At 60.1% G+C, this 20,072-nt stretch overlaps 1 protein-coding gene across 2 annotated transcripts in view; it reads left to right on the forward strand.

Moving 5' to 3' along the window:
* The first annotated feature begins 6,797 nt into the window (after positions 1–6,797).
* The window catches only part of CUNH1orf21 (chromosome unknown C1orf21 homolog), a 40,304-nt gene continuing 27,029 nt past the window's right edge, over positions 6,798–20,072 (forward strand). Inside the window, exons 1-2 of one of the 2 annotated variants that reach the window (XM_040985362.1) lie at positions 6,798–6,853; positions 18,078–18,296. In XM_040985362.1, coding sequence (XP_040841296.1) covers positions 18,203–18,296 — 94 coding nt within the window. In that variant the 5' untranslated portion in view covers positions 6,798–6,853; positions 18,078–18,202. Of the gene's footprint in view, positions 6,854–17,834; positions 18,297–20,072 lie in introns of those variants that run through there. The other variant, XM_040985361.1, reaches the window with a different exon arrangement.

Raw genomic sequence — 20,072 nt, forward strand, 5'->3', positions numbered from 1 at the left:
CGGCTGTGGGGTCCGGGAGAGGCTGTGACGAGGTGGTGGGGGAGTGACGGACGGGAGTGGTGGCTGCGCTGCGCTTGAGTGGCAAGCTAACCTGTCGGTTTCTTTTTTGCCACTGGAGGAGCCTGTCTAAATATTGGCCTTGTTGAAGTCTCATGGTTCCGAATGCTTTGCAAGAAGGTTGAGCAGGTTCTCATGCTGGAGAGGGCGAGTTCTCTGTCAGGTGTGTCAAGTGTGGGTTCCGCGCCCAGCAGCTGTGCTGAACGTGTGGGGAGCCTGGCACCTTTGCTGGCTACAGCCACCTGGCAGGATGCCCAGCCGCTGCTGCGGATTCCAGGAAAGCACTGTCACCCCCGGGTGCCGATGCCACGTGGGTGGCGTGCCCCTCCAGCTTAAAGTGCAGGTCCCCTGTGACGTGTCCTCTCGCCCCCGACACCCCAGCCGACTGAAGTCCCGGGGAGGCCACCACTGGTGCTGTGCGCACAGCACTTCCTCTGTGGCTGCTGGAAATTTCCATCCCGGGAACTGCTGGCGTCCTGCGGGTTCCGTGCCGATTATTTTTAGCGAGCTGCCGCTCCTGTCCCGTCCCTCCCTAACGGTGCTTCTCTTCCTGCGGTAATTAATCCTCATGGCGCTTCTCCTGGCTGAAGAGTACTTCACAGGTTTTGGGGTTTTTAAACATTCCTGAGAAAGTGAGAGGAGCCGTCTGACACGCCTGGTCAACGTGACTCAGCAGATCCATCCCAGCGTGCTTCATTCACCAGTCTGTCCCTTCCGGGGGAGGGGGCGGTGGTGGAGTTGTGTGGTTGTCGTCACCGTGAGTGGTGGGCCTGTGCGCTGGGCCACAGGTGATGCCGTGTCGTCATGGCACACAGCAGTGCTGCAGGCTGGTCATTGCCGTCTCGTGCTGTGAGCAGGCTGGCCAGGCTGGCATGCCTCCCTGTCCTCCATCATGCTGCCCGCAGTGGCTGCACGGGGAGGGATGTGTGCGTGGCGCAGGGCAGTAGGGAGCTGGCTGGGAACAGGGCCGTCTCACGCTGCTGTAATCCCAGGGTGCTCCCAGGTGTGGGGTCGGCCCCTGAGGAGTGTGCGGCCAGCAGCACTGTCCTAGCAGCTGCGTCCTCCTGGGCTTGCTGCCCTCCTGCCGTGAGCAGCCAGTGGCCACGCAGAGCAGAGCTCCCGTCCTGCCCCTTCCCCAACCCGTGGCTGACCTGGCCGGCTGCCCTGTCCCGCACACCTGTGGCGTGACATCACGGTGGGTCAGAGGCGTGTCTGGGTTGCCTGGAGCCTTACACGCTGGGACTGCTTGGTAAACCCGTGGTCACTGGTGGGCACCTGAGCAGGGAAGGCTCTTGAGGGCTCGACTGACTCGGAGTGTGGCAGGAGCCTGGTTCAGTCCTCCGACCCCAGCGTTTCCATGTCCCCCCTCGTGTGCATGAGGGAGACAGTGTGGAACGTGGGATTGCAGAGAGGCTTCTGTGGGATGTCATGTCCGCACTGAGTGACCGCCCTCACTGCTTGGTTGACCTCGTGTGGGGACAGCAGCTCTGGGGACCCCAGGTGTTAAGGACCTTGCGTGACTGAGCCGTCTCCAGTCTGGCCGTGGTCTATGACAGGGAGATGTGCTGCCTCCTCGAGGGGCCCGGCTCTGCTGCTTCTCGGGGTGCAGCTCTGTCCTGCTGGGCGGAGCTCTGTCTCAGTCTTTTGGAGGTGGTCTGGGAGGGGCCTGAGTGATGGTTCTGCATCGCGGGCCATGCGGGCCGGGGGCTGTGTGCATCGCTGTGCGGGTGGATGGGATGGGGCTCCTGCCAGCGCTGCCAGACGCAGCCCCGAGAGCCTCTGCGTTTATGTATGCTGATGCTGCTGACGCCTCAGACGTCTGCTTCGTCCTGCCTTCCTTCCTGTTTGCTGGTTATTTATTTGAAAGAAAGAAAGACAGAGCCATCTGCTAAACAGCTGTGGGTGCCAGGGCTGGGCCAGACCGAAGCCAGGGGCCAGGCGCCCTCTTGGCATCCCACGTGGGTGCAGGGACCCAAGGACGTGGGCCATCCTCTGCAGCCTTCCCAGGTGAGTTAGTAGGGAGCTGCCAGGACTTGAACTGACTCTCAAGGGGGATGCTGGCTCCCTGTCCCATGTGAACTCCGGCACCGCCATCTGTAGCTGCCATCTGGGTGGTCGTGGGCGGGAATGCTGAGTAGGCAGCAACATCCAGGGTCTCAGCATGCCCTGTTGCAACAGGAGCCAGGTCACCCCCAGGCTCCTCCCCAAGCCAGGGTCAGGGGGTGCTGCCTTCCTCCTGTGGCCGTCCAGACACAGGTGGCTTGTGCTCCATGGCGGCTGCTGGAGTCATCACCATGAAACTCCATGAACACAGCCCAGCCCAGCCCCTGGGGACCCGCGAGGACAGGTCCTGGTGGAAAGTGTCCCTATGGTGGTACTTCCCAGAGTGGGCAGGGAATGAAAGGGTAAATTTCTCATGGGAAAAAAAAATTTGGAACATAGGGTTTTTTGTGTGTGAATGTACCTTTCCCATGAACCTTCCAGAGACCTCTCGTATATGCAATGTCAATATTTTTGCAACCAAAGTAATCTTTTAATTCCATTTTCCAGGAACTTCCTTGTACAAGAAACACATTTCCTGTAGGTGGCTAGCATGCTGTGCCCTGTGAATGCAGGTGGCTTGGGGAGCAGTGGCAGGGGTGTGCAGCTGCAGGCACTCGTTATTTAAGCCCTGTTGGTCTCCGTGCAGGTGACCGCGGCCAGGGCTCACAGCAGGTGCAGCTTGTCCACCTGGGCTGTGCGCTGTTCTGCGCTCCAGGTTTCCCTGGCAACCACTTGCTTGGCTTGTTTCTCTGGAGCTGAGCTTAGCCCCTTCCCCGAGCCCTGAGGTCTCCACAGCATTCCTTCACTCCCCAACAGCTCTCCTTCCAGAGCCGTGGCGGTGATGAGACGGGGCTAGCATTGTGGTGTAGTGCGCACATGTAATTCACACGCGTGTGCATACACACATGTTCTGTGAGGGTCGTTAGAATAAGTGTTTTCCCAAGTTAGCCACTTTGCCTCCGCTCTCCCGTCCTTTACCTGTGCGCATTAGTGTTCTTGGTGGTATCTGTGTCAATCAAAGCCTTTATAAAGGTCAGGACACAGCCTACCCACCCCCTCTTAGTGACTGGGCTATTCACTAAGAATAACCAAGGATGAGAAAAAAGTGAATTTCCTGCTAGTACACAGCATACTGAAGCATGGGCCCATCAATTAGCTTCATGTCTGCTCTCCACCTGGCACGGTTGGCCTTGGCCTCTTTTGTCCATCAGCAGGGGTCATAGTTACTGCCTGTGGCTGCCAAAAGCCAGGCATGTGTGCGTGCACACCACTGTGCACAGCACACACAGCACATGTGAGCAGACACACATGCGTGTGGCACACTGAGCACACACGTGTGTACCGTGTCCTCTGGAGGAAGGTGTGCACAGCACACACAGCACATGTGAACATGACACATGCGTGTGACACACCAACCACACATGTGTGTACCATGTCCTCTGGAGGTAGGTGTGCACAGCACACACAGCACACGTGAGCAGACACATGTGTGTGGCACACCGAGCACACACGTGCATACTGTGCCCTCTGGAGGAAGGTGTGCACAGCACACACAGCACACGTGAGCAGACACATGCGTGTGGCACACCGAGCACACACGTGCGTACCATGTCCTCTGGAGGAAGGTGTGCACAGCACACGCAGCACACATGAGCAGACACACATGTGTGGCACACAGAGCACACACGTGTGTACCGTGTCCTCTGGAGATGTGCATGGCACACAGCACACGTGAGCAGACACATGTGTGTGGCACACAGAGCTCACACGTGTGTACCGTGTCCTCTGGAGGTGTGCACGGCTGCACGGGACGTTCATAGGACAAATGACATCACTGACTGCAGTCCCACCCTGAGTTCCCAAAGAGGCCGTGTGTGTTTATAAGCCCCACGAGCGAGCGCTCCGAGTGCGAGGGCCTCTGTAAGCAGTGCCGTCCAGGTGGCATCCGCGTTGGCTTGCTGTGGGGGGCGCAGCAGTGCATCCCCACAAGGCTTGGCGCTGGTGTCCCGAGGTCAGGAGCGCTGCCTCCGGGTCCCCTTGACCCCTTGGTCTGCACCTCCTGGCCGGGGCTCTCCGGAGCTCTTAGGGAGCTCAGCCTGCTTTGTCAGGTGCACCGTCTCCCTCTTGCTGACCCTGACTGTGGGCTGAAGGAGCCCTTCTCGGCTGTGCTGTGGTCCCTCCAGGGGTGGGCCCTGCTGCAGGCCTCTCGCTGCTCTGGGTGTCAGGGATATGGTGAGCAGGGGACTTCCAGCCTGCTCCATGTACTCCCAGCTGGCTGGCATGGCCTCTTCTCGCTGCCATGGGGTCTCCCTTCAGCCACTAGCTTCCTGGTTGGTCCCAGCTCTTTGGGGAGGGGTGGGCTCTCTCTGCCACCCCCTGGGTTTTACCGCAGGCCGTGCTGGGTGGCAAGTTTGCAGGCTTTGCCTAAGTTTGCTGTTTGTACTTTTAGCAGCTCTTCTGGTCCTGGCGAGTGGAAGGCTCTCGGCTAGCAGGTGGCCAGCGCTGTGGGCCAGAGGCCCTGCACAGCATTGACCGGCCAGCTCTCAGGAGAGCCAGCAGGTGTGTGGCGACTGTGCCGCTGGCTTCCTTAATGTTTGCTTATTTTGGCTTTGTTTTCATCTATGTGGAGGGCAGAGCCAGAGAGAGAAATGTTCCAGCTGCTGGTCACTCCTGAGATGTGTGTACAATGGCTCAGCTTGGGCCAGGAGGAAGCCCGGAGCCCAGAACGCTCTCTGGGTCCTTCTCTGTGGGCACAGGGGCCCAAGCAAGTGGGCCATCCTCTGCTGCCCCATCAGCAGGGGTCCATCAGCAGGGGACAGCTGATAAGATGTGTGGGAAGGGAGCTAGGTGGGAAGTGGGAGAGCTGGGGCGTGCACACCGCCTCACCTGCCCTGGTAGCACTCGGTCTTCGAGGGCAGAACCCCGCTGGCCACCAGGGGAGCCCGGGCTCCCCGTGTCTCCTGATCTCCACCCTCAGCCTGTGCTGCCGCAGGGCAGGCATGTGCTGGCCGCCTGCGCCCGGCTTTTGTTCCACAGTTCTTACTTGGCTTCTGGAGAGATGTTAGTTTCTCATGCCGGGCAGTCATGGTCATCTTCCTACGTGTGGCTCTGTCCTGGCTAAGCTTGGCCTCGGCTCCCTGGCATGCCCAGGGCCCCTCCGTGCCCGTGAAGCTCCTGTCACTGCCAGTGTGAGGCAGGGACTCTGAGAGCAGGCAGCACACGGAGGCCTTCCCCGCAGCTGCTGGGGAGATGGGTCGGCATTCGCTAACAACTTGAGAAGAAATGAGGTGGTCGGTCACGCAGACGATTCAGCTCCTGCGGGGACCTGAGCACGTGATGGAATGAGGGCCACAGGTGGTGGGTCCAAATGACATGTGGAGGGCAGCTGGAGTGGGGAATTCTGTAGTGCTTGCCCGAGAGCGGGCACCGGGAGTCAGGAAGGGGAGGCATGGGGCAGTCTCCTGTGCTTGGGGTGGCCAAGGGGCTGTTTGCTGTGTGTGGGGAGCCATGATCTGGGTGTGTGGCAGCAGAATCGACTGACCGGAAGGACCCGATGCCCATGCAGAGCCGTGCCCAGACATGCACACTTTGCAGGATTCGGGGAACTGGCAGTGTCTGTCGCATGCTTGGGCCATGCCCAGGTTATCACACTCTGCTTTCACATGCCGGTCAGGCTTTTCCTGGCAGAAGCCAGAGCTTCCTAGAGTTGGGTGTGACATGAGCCTGTGATCACACGGGTCTTCTGATACCAGAACCTGCCCTGGGGACACTTACTGCTCTGTCCCCTTGTCCCCGACTTTCCTGATGGCATGGTAGGAGCCTCGTGTGGACCCAGGGTGGCGCCTCAGTCCCCCGAGTGGCTCTGGACTTTGTGGAGTCCTGCTTAGCCGAGGGTCAGCCGGGACCCGTTCCATCCTGAGGGAGCACACAGCTGGAGCTGTCCAGAGCCGCGGAGTCCTCCCAGGCCGGGGCCAGCCTGCTCTGCGGGCCTCCCGGATGCCAGGAGGGGCTGAGAAGGGCTCGGACACTCCAAGCACACTGTGAACATTCAGCATGCTGGCTTGCAAGCGGAACATACTAGATGGCACTTTGAACCTCGGGCACTCTCGCTGAGGTGGCAGAGGCTGAGCCCAGATGTTCCTTCCTGGAGGTGTGTCTAGTGCCCTCCCCTAGACCTGCCTGGCCTGTGGAAGCTGCCTGCTGTGCCAGTCAGCACCTCTCCTCTCTCACCCCAAGGCATGGCCAGTCGGCCAGCAGCGTTTTCCCTTTGGGGACAGCAATGGGAACGCTCCACCATGGTATGGGGTTGGCACTGTGGTGTAGTGGGTAAAGCTGCTGCCTGGGGCACCGGCTTCCCATATGGACACCAGTTCGTGTTCTGGCTGCTCCACTTGCCATCCAGCTCCCTGCTAATGACCTGGGAAAGCAGCAGAGGGTAACCCAAGTCCCTGGGCTCCTGAGTCCACGCGGGAGACCGGGGAGAAGTTCCTGGCTTCTGACTGGCTCAGCTCCGGCCATTGCTGCCATGTAGGGAGTGAACCAGCCGATGGAGGATCTGTGTGTCTCCCTGGTTTTTTTGTTTTTTTTTTCTCTGTGACTCTGCCTTTCAAACAAAAATAAATCTTTAGAAATAGATTCATGCTATGCCTTTTCAGACAGCCCACAGCCCATGGTGCAGAGTGAATCCTGGCCCATGTGAGCCCTGATGGCGTGCATGTGGCGTTCAGAGCCGGGGTCTCGGAGAACCACGCAGGTTTGGTTTTCACAGCCGGTGTCAGGTGTTCATCCCCAGGAGCACGGGGAGAGGCCCTGCCGTCCTCGCTTGCTGTGCTCATGTATGTGTGTGGCAGCTGGTCCTGTGTAGATTCTTCTCTCTGTGCTTGGCTTGGTGGAGGTGTCTTCATTATGGCTTGGGGCCTGGAGGAGCAGGGGTGGGGCCTGGAGGAGCAGGGGTGGGGCCTGGAGGAGCAGGGGTAGGGCTTGGGGACAAGCCTGATGACCTCAAGCTCTCCCTAACTGGCATGGTTGCATCCCCGGCTTGTCTCCAGGGGCAGCCGTGTCAGTCCCGGTCCTGCCCCGCGCTGCTCTGTTCCCAGGTTCTCTGCCATTTCCTTGCCTTCGCACCGGAGAACCTGTGTCCCCTGCTGTCGCTCACCTCTCGTCATCTCCCCTCTGACAGCTTCCTGTGTCTGTGTGCCGGAGCCCAGGTGACATGTTGGTACCCAGCAGCAGCTGGTGTCGCTGCATGGATTGAGTGCGAGGGACATAGAGCGACAAAGCACAAATGGGGTGGCAGCTTCCAGAAGGCACAGCTGACCCGTCGGCTCGGTGTTAAAATGGCCACGCTGCCTTTGGGTTAAGGTCCTAAATGCTCTGCGAGTCTTAAGTGGTCACTTGACAAGATAATGTGCGGAATGTTCTGTCTTCTTTATTTTAGATTTATTTATTTGGAAGATAGAGTTACAGAGAGGGAGAGTCAGAGAAGGAATCTTCCATCCTCTGGCTTACTGCCCAGATGGCTAGAGACCAGGCTGGGCCAGGCCACTGCCAGGAGCCTGGAGCTTCTTCTGGGCCTCCCACAGGGGTCCAGGGTCCCAAGCACTTGTGGCTTCCTTCACAGCTTTCCCAGGTACGTTAGCAGGGAGCTGGGTCGAAGGTGGACAGCTGGGATATGAACCTGTTTCCATGTATGACGCTGGTGTCACAGGTGGCGGCTTTACAAGCTATGATGCCAGTTCCTGCTGTTTCCTAAATTTAAAAAAACAATTGTTTATTTTTATTGGAGAGTCAGATAGACAGAGAGGAGGAAAGACAGGATGATTCACTCCCCCAGTGACCACAACAGCTGGAGCTGCACTGATCCGAAGCCAGAAGCCAGAAGCCTGCTCTGGGTCTCCCATGTGGGTGCAGGGTCCCAAGGCTTTGGGCCATCCTCGACCACTTTCCCTGGCCACAGCAGGGAGCTGGATGGGAAGTAGGACTGCTGGGATTAGAACCGGCAACAATATGGGATCCCAGTGCATTCAAAGTGAGGACTTTAGCCTAGTCCACCGCGCCGGGTCCATCCTGTTGTCTCTTGAAGGAAGGAGCTTGTTGGGGACATGGAGATACATGGAGTGGCCTCTGTCATCCTGGAAGTCATTTAACAAGGACAGAGTGACCTGTCCTGGTGGCAGCCCCACAGGCTGTGAAAGGCTCACCGGAGCCGAATGGAGGGTAGACAGCTGTATGGAGGGGACTATATCCTGCACATATCCCATCTCTGGCCACACTGGTGCTGACCCCTGCCTGTTCTCAGGACCCCCTGGTGGACGCGACATGGGGGGTCTACTGTCCTCTAGGGCCATTGCCCGGGCCCTGCACCTCCCCTTGCTGGCTGCCTCCATCTCTCCAGGGCAGGCTGGGTGACGTGTGATCCACGGGAGCCCTGCAATGCTGTGTGTGTTTGGGTCATTTCCGGGCAGCTCTGGTGTGACAGAGACCTTGCCCAGGCACTGGACTTTCTGTGCCAGCCCCACCAGCTCCAGGAAGTGACGAGCTTCTGGAGAGCAATTTGTGAATTACTAGGTCATCAATGGGTGGTACTTTGTAGATTGAATAGCCTGATGTTTCAAGCCACCCTTCACGGCATGGCCACTGGCTTAGCTGCGTCTCTCCTCTCTCCAGCAGCTAAGCTGGGCTTGGGGGGTGTGTACCAGCGGCCTCCAGCTACATGTTGGGGCTAATGCCTGGACAGAAGTGAGGCGTCAGGAGAGAGGCTGCGGGCACTGTCCCCCCTGCGTCCTGGGATAACCTGACCCTCCCCTCTGACCGTGCTGTGACCAGGGTAGAGGTCCAGGGCTGCTGGGATCGCCGTGGGCGGCGGCCGGTACAGCTCTGTTTAGGGCATTGTCTGTCACAGAGATGGGTGTGGCAGGTGGGCCAGTGGAGCCCCCACTTTGGTCCCTGCTGGGCTAGGGAGCCACACCCGGAGAGCTGTGAGGCCACCCCATGGCAGGTACTGGACCTGCTGAGAGCCTGGGTGGGGCAGAGAGCTGGGCCTGAAGATCGTGGCGTTGGGAAGCAGGCACCCAGCCGGCCTCCCTCAGCCTGCTCCACCTCTCCAGGCCCCTTCCCTCCCAGGAGAGCAGGGCCAGGCTGGTCTGAAGGAAGCAGTGGGTGCAGCTGGGAGGCAGGAGTGGCTGGATGAAGGCCACGCCAGAGTCCCTCCCAACCCCTGTAGCCCCCCAGTGGGGGAGGAGCAGGTCCCAGCGGGCCTGGACAGACGGCTCCAGCACCCTGTCATCACAGGGGATGCCATGCCCTCTTGTCAGAGCCACTCCGTCCCTTCTTAGCTCCCTGTGTGCCGGGCCCCTGAGCCCTGTGGGTGCTGTGGGCACCGCCATGTTGCTGAACAGGTGCTCTTGTACACAGCCCACCAGGCTTTGCTGTGCCCCATCAGGTGGGCCCCCAACACCAGCCCCAGGGCCCCACGCTCATGTATGATCTTGGTCCTAATCTTGGGGACCAGCTTCGAGGAGGAGGGGAGGGGAACCCTGGAGGCAGGTGCCCAGTCCAGCACTTGGGGGGTCCCTGCTGTGGGGTGCTGTGGCTGGTGGACACTCCTGACCAGGACGTGGCTGAGCAGGGCGCCCGACCGTGAGGCAGCCCATGTCTGATCAGGGTGTGAGAAGGGGCCTTGAACATTTGGGCCCCCACTGTGCATCTGTGTCCTGGCGGGTGGGGAGACCAGTGCCGTGGGCACGAAGGGTTAGCTCCTGGCCCAGCAGCTTGCTTCACTGGGCTGTCACCCTGCAGGAAGTCCTACTTTCTCCAGGACTTCCTAGTAAACAGCCACCTCCCACAGCTTCCCGCTTCCTGTGACTTTGCCACAGTGGCCGAAAGGATCGGTTTTCGGAGACGCATGGTTAGGCAACTCCCTTGGGCCACGACCTTCCTAGCTGGGGAGTCTGCGAAGTGACCCTGACCTGCGTTTGCCTGCCAGAAACCAGAGTTCACAGAGGAGACAAAGGCCATCCAGCAAGGCTACAGAGGAGGGGACAGCGGGGAGGGTCCTGGAGGGGTCCCTTGTCACGGACTCAGTGTCAGCGTGTGCTGTGCCTGTGGGGCGTCCTGGGTGGTGCTGGTCAGCATTACTGATGCTGGCCACTTGGGGTGTTCCCAAGGCCTGGGCCTTGCCCGCAGCTTCCTGACCCCTGGTCCCACATTATCGCCTCCGAGCCGAGGTGCTGGGTGCCCGGCACAGGGGCTCCTGTTCCTTGCACCCCTTTGGCCATGGCAGGTGGCCAGGGCTGGCTCAGGGTGGGCCTCCACGCTAGGACGGTGGGGTCCCAGCTGAGAGGGCTGTGATGCCTCGTTGCTGGGTTACCGAGCCCTTGAGTGGGGTGTTCCCAGGTGTTTGTTAATGGTTGGGCGCAGCTGCGGACACATTGTGGGGGAGAATACGGGGACAGGAAGTAAGTCAGGCTGAACCAGCACCACACAGCACAAAGAGCAAGCAGTGCTGTGTGTGTGGGGAGCCGAGAGGTCACTGGGCTGGGCCGGTGCTGGCCGGGCGGCTGCGGTGGCCACACTGCCAGCCAGCCGGTCCCGACCAGGGCTGGAGGAACCGTGTGCGTGTTCCTCTTCCATTCTTTAATTCTGTCTCCACTGGTTTCTCTTCTCATGATGCATTTTTAAAAATCACACGAACGTTTCTATTTTAAAATAACTTGTCCTCAGGCAGCCGTTTCGCCAGGTCAAGGTTACTTATGCCGTCTACATTTGACCTTTCTCTGGCCTCTGATAATGCGGAATTTCAGCTACACTTTTTGGGTAAAGTTATGGCTTTTTGTAATTGCTGTAGTTTCCACCCGTGCATCAGGTAGCACATGCTGCAGTGTTCACTTTGTGCAGAGGGCAGTGGGACCCCAGGCACCTAAAGCAGGACGCGTGCGGCCGGGCTGCAGCCCCCAGCACAGGAGCTGGCCCCAGGCCCTGTGTGTGCTCACTTCTACTGTGGGAGGCGAATGTTGCTCCACATGGGAAGACGAGAGCTGCAGGCCCGTGGCTGGCACCCACAGGAGCTCCCAGCACAAGAGGGATCTCTGTGGGGCCAAGGTGTCTTAGCCACCGTGAGGACTTCTTCCAGACTTAAGGGGTAGGTGGTCCTGGAGTGACAGGTAGAGACCGACAGGGGGCAAGACTGGGCTGGGGCCTTGGCTGCTGGAGGCTCAGCTGACAGCCGGTCCTGCAGAAGCTCAGGCCGGCCTCGGAGGCTCAGCTGACTCCTTATTGACAGGGCCCTAGTAGGAACTGGGGGTGCAGCAGCAGGAGTCGGAAACAGCGCTGCTGGCCCACCAGACTCTGCAGTGAAGCCCTGGGGGTGCTCATCCTGGGTGCTGGGGGCTTTCAGGAGGGACCCCAGCGGATGGAGACCCCTCTGAGCAGGTGCATGGGAGGGGCTGCAGCCTGGCACTTTGTGATCCTGCAGAGTGGTGAGGGCAGGAGGAGTTAGCCGGTCTGTGAGGCCCCAAGGAAGACACCTTTTTTCCTAGGGTGACAGGAGGCAGCCCCAAGAACCCTCCCTGGGTGGCTGCCTCTGGGGTCCCCACTGAAGCTCCTCCAGGAGGCAGGCAGGAGTGAGGGGCTGGAGCTGTCGGCCCAGCAGAAGCCTTGCTAAGGTCTTGCCGAGGAACGGTGCAGTGCCTAGGGGTTCCTGAGAGAGGAGACTCGGTGATGGGGCTCCATGCCCTATCTGACGCATTGAGAGCTGCTGGTGAACTGAGGTCCTGGTCACTCGGTGGAGTTTCTGCTTTTTGGAAAAGACGAGAAAGAGCTGCTGCTTAGCGAGAGGGGGACCAGAGAGCGACACAGGCCACAGATTTTTGTTGGGACCCTGAGGGTTCTTTATAATGATTCAGGGAGGTCTGCGACTGGAAGGTGACTTTCCCGTTTGCAGGCAGGTCCCTGGAAGAGGAGGGCATTCAGGATAATCCATGTTAGGGGGATGATGGCACGGTGATGGTCCTCCCCAGGCTGGGTAACAGGCCTTCGGCCACATGGAGTGAGCCAGACCGCCCCTCCCAGGGACAGCCAGCCTGAGGAGGGAAGGCACAATGTGGCCAGACCCTCCACAGGATCTAATTCTGCCACTCCTGTGTCCTTCAAGACGTGTGAGCCACACGTCGGCAGGTGCGGGGTGACGTGGGCTTGTGCCAGGCAGCGCACTGCCCCAAGCTTTCGACGTGGGCCACCTGGCCCCAAGCTTGTCTTCCTGTCTGTGACTGGAATTTGCCTCTGGCTGAGGCGGAGCGGCGAGAGCCGTGAGCCTTCCAAGCCCTGTGTAGAGTGAGGCGGAGGTGCCCACTCCTGTGTGGGTTGGTTCGTGTGACGTGGCAGGTCACGGGAGCACAAGGCTTCTGCTGTGAATGCTGATTGGTCGGCTCATTGTCCTTCTGACAGCATCCTGAAATAGTTCTTTGTTGTGGCCGGCTCATCAAGATTTCGGCTTCAGCAGAAACAGAGAGGCTGATCAAACCCCGTGGTTTTGCTGACAGGGGTGCATGCCAGGGGCACTGGCAGCGGGTGCTGAGTGCTGAGTGCCAGGGACGCTGGCAGCGGGTGCTGAGTGCCAGGGGCACTGGCAGCGGGTGCTGAGTGCTGATTGCCAGGGGCGCTGGCAGCGGGTGCTGAGTGCTGCGTGCCAGGGGCGCTGGCAGCGGGTGCTGAGTGCTGTGTGCCAGGGGCGCTGGCAGTGGGTGCTGAGTGCTGAGTGCCAGGGGCACTGGCAGTGGGTGCTGAGTGCTGAGTGCCAGGGGCACTGGCAGTGGGTGCTGAGTGCAGCAGGTAGGCACACTGCAGTCTGACTTACTCTGTCCTGCGACCTCTGCTCCTGAGCAGAAAGTCAAGGACTAACGTCAGGGCCCTGTGATCAAGTGCCACCAGCCCGGCACCTCACTGCAGGTGTGACGTGGCAGCTAGCTTGCCTGCTGTAGGGAGAGGGACGCCACACACGTTATCCTGATGAGAGATTTCCCACTTACCGTGAGAGAGAGTTCTCCCGACCCCCCACCTGTGCCATCCCTCAGCGCCCTGTGATGACCACACGGAGGCCGTGCCCAGCCTGTGCCCTGTGGTGACCACACGGAGGCCGTGCCCAGCCTGTGCCCTGTGGTGACCACACGGAGGCCGTGCCCAGCCTGTGCCCTGTGGTGACCACACGGAGGCCGTGCCCAGCCTGTGCCCTGGCCGGACGCTCTGCAGGTGCATCTTGAGCACCTTCTGTGACCCATGCCCGGGGAAGTGGGGTCGCCTGCTGGCCCTCGCTGCAGTCCTGCCCCAGGCTTGTCCGATGGCAGATGGATAGCTTGAGCTCTGTTTCCTTTTCCCCTCCCCTAATCCTCGATGTCTTGATGCAGGAACCTGCGTGGTAGGTGACACCAGGGCCACCTGGGTGTGCAGACACAGAGCTACGCTCACCGGCTGTGTGTGACCAAGTGAGGGAGGTGAGGAAGAGAGACTTGTGCAGGAAGGGTCCGTTTGCCCTTTGTGGTAAGGGGTCTGTGTGTTTTGCTCGTCCTGGCTCCCAGGCACCTCCTGCCGCAGCTGCAGTGGACAGAGCTTGGGAGATCCAGCAGGACAGGGCAGGTCCTTAGTTAACCCAGGTAACTCGGGCATCCAGGCGCCCTGGCCTGCTTTGCCATGTTTAGCCCTGGGCTTGTGTTCTGAAGGGTGAGGGGTAGGTGCTGCCGTACCCTGCCAGCCCACTCCTTGCCCACCGGGACACAGCCAGAAGGTCTCCCTCTGCCTTCACAGTAAATGAAGGAAACCTGTCAAATGCACTCACAGCTTTCATGGTGTGTATTTCCGTGAGCCTCCTGACACAGGCTGTGTGCCGCGGCTGCAGGGTCCTGACACCAACAGAGCTCCCTGTCGTCCACCCCGGCGCCCGCTGCAGCTGGCCTGCTGGTCCCCAGGTCCCCCACGGTGCTTGGCAGAAGGGACTGCCCCTGGCTGCCCGTGTGTGTGCCAGCCACATTGGAGGAAGTTAGAGTCTGCCGTGCTAGGCATCAGATGAGGGGGCAGGATCTTGCAGCGATGCCAGCAGCTGCTGGGTGCTGGGAAGCTGGAGCTCATCTAACCTGCTCTCCTTGTAGTCTGAGCTCAGCCAGTGCTCCCAGCTCTGCGTCCGCCCGACCCCGGCCAGTGCTCCCAGCTCTGCGTCCGCCCCACCCCGGCCAGTGCTCCCAGCTCTGCGTCCGCCCGACCCCGGCCAGTGCTCCCAGCTCTGCCTCCACCTACAGCAGCGTCAGTCCCGGCGGCAGAGCAGATGGGCACACGGGCTGGCCGGTTATTTGTATGCTTGCTTGTGTCCTGCCTCTGGGAGGCTCGGTGCGGCCCTGCTGCAGTGGATAAAGGCAGCCTTAGCCTCTCTTTGTCTTGGTTCCCGCCAAGCCCGGGCTGTGAGGAGGGTCGTGGCCGCTGCCTGCTCGGCCTCTGCCAGCCTGCATCTGGCCGCCCATGGCAGTGAGCTCTCCAGCCCGTCAGGCTGCAGGCTGTGCGGCCTCGGAGGCCTGCGGGTTACCACTTTGAGAGAGTCTGTCCGACTCTTGACAGAGAAGCAGTCTGCAGTGCTTTTTGCCTTCTCAATCCCCAGGCAGAGTGTCTAATGAAGCAGGTGAAACTGCCCTTAAGATTATGTAAGCGAATATTTTTTGTTGCATTTTAAAGCAAGGTCAGATTTGTTTTTCTTTGTTTCTTGAAGGTAGACTTTGTGTGTTTCCCCCATTTTTAGAAAGGTAGATTTTTCATGGAACAGGGCTGCGCAGCACAAACCCTTCAAGACAAGGGCGAGGCTGGTCCACGCGCTGTGTGACGGGGCTGAGGAGGTCTTGTGGGACACCCTCAGGGGACTGTGCCCAGGGGAGGGGTCAGCGTGCGTCGTTGCACGTGGCATGACAGGCACGTTGGCTGATGCATTCTCTTGGTAGGAGGAGTCCCACGGCAGGGCAGGTGTGGTGGCTCGTGGGTGAACGCTGGCATTCCATGTGGGAGTGCCACTTCAGCCTCGGCTCCTCTGCCTCTGACCCGGCTCCTGTAACTGAGCCCAGGAAAGCGGCAGAAGCCGGCCTTGGATCCCTGCACCCAAGGGAGACCCAGTTGATGTTGTTGGCACCTGGCTTCACCCTGGTCCAGCGGGTAGAAGATTCTCTCTCCCTCTCTTCCTTTTCCTCTCCCTCTATCCCTCCCCCAACTTGGCATGTGCCACTCAGCCTTTTGAATAAGTAGCTGATCATTCGGGACTGTCCTGTGGAGCTGGCTTGAAGCAGGCGCCCATTAGAGCGTGCCCCCAGGACTCACCTGAAGCCATGGCCGGTTACTGGGACCCCGTGTCTTCAGAGGTGCCCATGGTCTCCTTGAGTGGGCTTTTTGGCTTAACGACAGTCATCCTCTTTAGGAGGGTCTATCTAGCATGAGCCAGCTGCTTTGCTGAACATCTCAATCTGTGGTCTGTGGCTTCACCAAGAGCTGCAGTAAGACCACCCCGCTTCCGGACCTGGGGATGTGGCGCCAGCCCTGTGTGAAGCCCTGTGGTCACAGGGTTCTGTCCCCCCGAGTCTCGTCACCTCGCTGCAGCAGGCGGCCGACGAGCCTGCCTTCCTGCAGAAGCCGTGCAAGCTGAGCCCATCCCTCTCAGGTTCACCTTCGTGCTGGGAAATGCGGGCGTGCGCACCTTGAGCCCTGCACCTTCTCTGGGTGGGAGAGAATGTGCCTTCATGACAGGGCTTCTTGGCCACGCGGTCAAGTGGCAGTTGGCTGGGTGACGCTTGGTGCTGGCTGTCGGTCGGAGGCGACGTGCTGATTCAGCACAGCACAGTGTCTTAGGGGAGAGTGGCTTGCACACCAGGCCAGTGCTGCTGTGCTGCAGTGGGTGTCACTTTCTGATCACCCCAGCCCTTCAGCTAGGATGCGCACAGCGACACTGCTTTGAGAACACAGGAAACAGGGTGAGGTGCGTCTTAGGTTGCTGCTTCCTAGTGGCCTTGCCTGGTGTCACTGAGCCCCGGCTGCAAACGGAAGCACGCATCTTGGGGGCGTGCTTGCAGTTGTTCTAGCTTAGTGACAGTGTCACTAACGCCTCCTTCCTAGGGCTGTTTTATTTTTGTTTTTAAAAGATTGATTCTTTGAAAGGTGGAGTTACAGAGAGAGGGGTAGACAGAACACCTGACCTCTGGTCCCCTTGCCAGCGGAGGCAGCGGCTGGGCCGGGCGGAGTCATGGGCCTCTCCCCTGTGGTACAGGGGCCCAGGCATGTGGGTCATCTGCTGTGTGTACACACTCGTACACACACGCACAACTCTTAGCAGCTGCGCTGGGGCAGGCACGTGAGCAGGGCGCTAGATTGGAACCAGCACTCACATGGGATGCAGGGTCCTTGGGTGGTCCCGGAGCCCTCTGGGTAGGGCTGGCTCTTCTCTGAGCTGGGAGAGACTGTCCTGAGAAGGGAGATGGAAGAGGGAGATGAGGGGACTGTCCCAGAGCATCTCCCAGCCCGAGGATGCTGACAGTGTCCCTGGGTGTCCCCATCCTTCCTGAAGAGTGGTGACAGTCAGAGCGAGGAGGTAGCCCCAAGTGTCACTGCCCATGTGCGATGTGCTGGTCCCGACCATTTTTAGATTGCTGGGTGAGTGGGCGTGTCTCCTGAGCCGTGGAGGTGAGTGGGGTGCTGGACATCTTGCTGCCCAGAGTGGATCACCGTGTGTGGTGTGAGAGTGCTCACGCACAGTGTGTGTACTGAGGTGTCGGACTGCCCTGGGAATAGCCACATGACACAGGCTTGCATGTCACACCACACCCCGTGGACACACACAGCTGGCTGTATGCCCTGGGAGCCTCCATCGCAGCACCTGCAGTGTTGGGCTGTGTTTGTTAGCTTCCAGGGCCCCAGCGCAGCCACGGCGTCACAGCTGGGACACTGCTGCAGCTGGTAACAGTTGTGCATATGTACGTGTGTGTGTGCACACCCCTGTCCTCCCTGGCTGTGAACCCGAGGTTTCCAAGAGCAGCAAAGACTTGCATGTGCTGTCGAAGGGGTGCTCTTCCGTGGGCAGTGTAGCAGGCAGGCTGCTCAGAACCCAGGAGAGGGGACGGGCTGGGGGGTGCAGCGGGTTAGGGTCTCCTGGAGAGGGGACAGGTTGACCGGGGGGCCGGGTCAGGGTCTCCTGGAGGAGAGGGACCAGGCTAGGGGTGCAGTGGGTCAGGGTCTCCTGGAGAGGGGACAGGTTGGTCAGGGGGCCGGGTCAGGCTCTCCTGCAGTTTCTGCCTATTTTGCCTTTGTCCCAGGGGGCTGAGTTATGTTTCATATGCTTGAGGGCTTCTCCCGCTGCCTCTGTGCTTTCTGCTATCGGATTTTCCCATCCTGGAATAGCCTGGCAGTGGGACACGTGAGGAGCAGGGGAGCTGTTGACGATTGGAGGGGGCTCTGCCAGGTGGGAGGGGCAGGGATGGGAGCTGAGGGGTGTGGGGAAGTCCCACTCATGAGCCCTAAGTGTTACAGACCCAGGGTGCACCTGTGTGAGGTGGGAGGAGCAGGGGAGGTTAGAGGTGGGAGGGGGCCGTGGAGGATGAGGGAATGGCCAGGGCGTTGAGGATGGGAAGGGGAGTAGGGAATGGGAGAGGTGTTGGGGGGGGGGTGCATGGGGAATGGGGGAGGGGCAGGGGAGGATCTTGGGGGAAGTAGGGCCGATAAGTGGGAGCGGTGTGGGAGCCCAGCCCCGGAGGGTGCAGACCCTGGGCCCACTCCATGCTGTGCTGACAGATCTCAACACCCAGGCTCAGTACTCGAATCAGCGAGCAGGGCTTTCTGGCATCTCCCCCATCCTCACCCTCATCGTGGGGGTGCTCTGTGGGGTTCCCACCCTGCTGTCCCCAGCAGCGCGTCCCGGGAGCGTTGCGCCCCCGTGGCCTCACGCCCTGACTGTGTCCTTGTCCCTGCAGGTGCACCCGGCCCCCGTGACCCACAGCAAGGTGGATCTGCCTCGCGTGCCCAGGGGAGGACGATGTCGGCTTGTCTGTAGAGATGGTCTGCCGTTCCGCCCGGCGGAAGCTGAGCGAATGAGACTATGGGCTGTGCCTCCGCCAAGCATGTCGCCACTGTTCAGAACGAAGAGGAGGCCCAGAAGGGGAAGAGCTTCCAGAATGGAGATGTATTTGGTGGTGAGTGCCCAGCAGGCGGTGGAGAGCAGTGTGGCCAGGCCCAAGGGTGGTGGGACCCTGTGGAGAGCAGTGTGGCCAGGCGCAAGGGCGGTGGGACCCCGTAGGGGGTGGGTGCTGGCTTCCTGCCCTGGTGAGGCGGCGTGCCTGGTGGGGGACACTTCTTGTGCCCATGTCGGTGCCCAGGGTCTGGTTTCTGAGCCCTGCTGCCCACCCATGCTGAACTCGGAAGGCCATGCTGATGGCTGCACGAGTCACTCCCGTGGCAGGACTGGGCAGCTCTGTTCCCAGCTTTGGCCCAGCCTGAGCTTCGTGGACAGTGCTGGCATTAGGGCGCTTGGAATTCTTTTTTTTTCTCTTGCTGTATTTTTCCTGCCTCTTGAATAAGTAAGTTTTGTTTCTTAGATGAGCCAGTGCGGATTCAGTAAGTGTGTGGGACAGCGGTGTCCCAGAGGGAAAGGATAGCTAAAACCACCTCAATGCCGTGGCCGAGGACTGGTGCCTGATGGTCACGGTTGACACAATGACACCCAGAAACAACGCATATAACAGCCACATCGCAGCTTCTTGTTGGTGGTCCACACCCTCCCGCAGCGTCCGGTGCTGGAGAAGACACGGCACGTGTCATGGTGGGAGTCCAGGGCGGCTGGGCTGCCGACCAGGGCATGGCTGGGCCGGTGTGTTGAGCTGGCATGCAGGTCCTTGGGGATGTAGCCCTGTTGGGGTGAGGGAAGACCAGAGGTTGGATGGGACATGACATGAAGGACCAGCCACCAGTCTGCATGCCATGGGAGCGGGGAGAGGAGCGCTGGGCAGGAAGTCAGGCTGCGGTCACCAAGAACCTTGGCTGATGAGGTTGGAGGATGAGCCAAGTCGCAAGAAAGATGATGAGGTTTCTCGGCAGCACACTCGGTTTCCAGGATCGCGGCAAGGCCTTGACACCTGCCTCCTCCTTGGGTTATGGCTGGGGCAACCAGGCAGGGGAAGAGGAATAATTGGCGGCCTTCCCTGACCTCAGGGCCCCTTGGCAGCAAGGGCTTCTCCCTGATCTTCCTGTGGGACAGAGGGCAGGATTTCCGCTGTGAGTGGTGCTGGCACTGGCCCGGTGCCCCCCTCCCTGCCACATGGCTCTGCCCAAAGCAGCCCGGTGCCCTGTCCCCATGTGCCCAGCCGAGGGTGAGAGTGCAGGCCTGCTGGGCCGTCTTTGTGTGTGTCCCTCTGGTGTGGTTTCCAGCCTGCATCCACTAGTCCTCTGCTTCCCCCATGAGCCAGGTCCCTGGCCAGGACATGAAGCCTCCAGGCATCTTCAGACCTGGGCTGGGAAGCCAGCTGTGTCCCCTGGGATCTGTCTGGTGGGTCGGCCCAGGTCCCAAGAACAGCGGTGGGGTAGGGCGGTGGGTGTGGAGATCTGCCACGTGCAGGCATGGCCACCTGGACACGTGGTGGGGACTGCGTGGCTGGGCTGGACACCAGCCTGGCTAAGGCCACTCGCCTTCTCAGACCCTCCTGTTCCTCCTAAGTGAAGTGGCTCTGTGCTCTTCTGCTGTTACCTGTGTTAAAGGGTTTGAAAAACACCATCGCCACCCAGTCTGCCATGGCGTGGAGGCTGGGATCTCCAGGGAGGACTCCAGAGCCTGTGGGGTAGAGCTGGCCCAGCTCCCAGGCTCCCACACCCGTGCTCTGTGCACATCTCACTCGGTCTGTGCTGTGCACACACCAGCCTTTTCCATAAGCGTGTTGATTCAGAAGCCTGGGGCTCCTGTGCAAGCAGGAATGTCT

This window comes from Ochotona curzoniae, unplaced genomic scaffold (assembly GCF_017591425.1).
Source record: "Ochotona curzoniae isolate NIBS_2020 unplaced genomic scaffold, NIBS_Ocur_1.0 contig_430, whole genome shotgun sequence".
Classification (NCBI taxonomy): Eukaryota; Metazoa; Chordata; class Mammalia; order Lagomorpha; family Ochotonidae; genus Ochotona; species Ochotona curzoniae.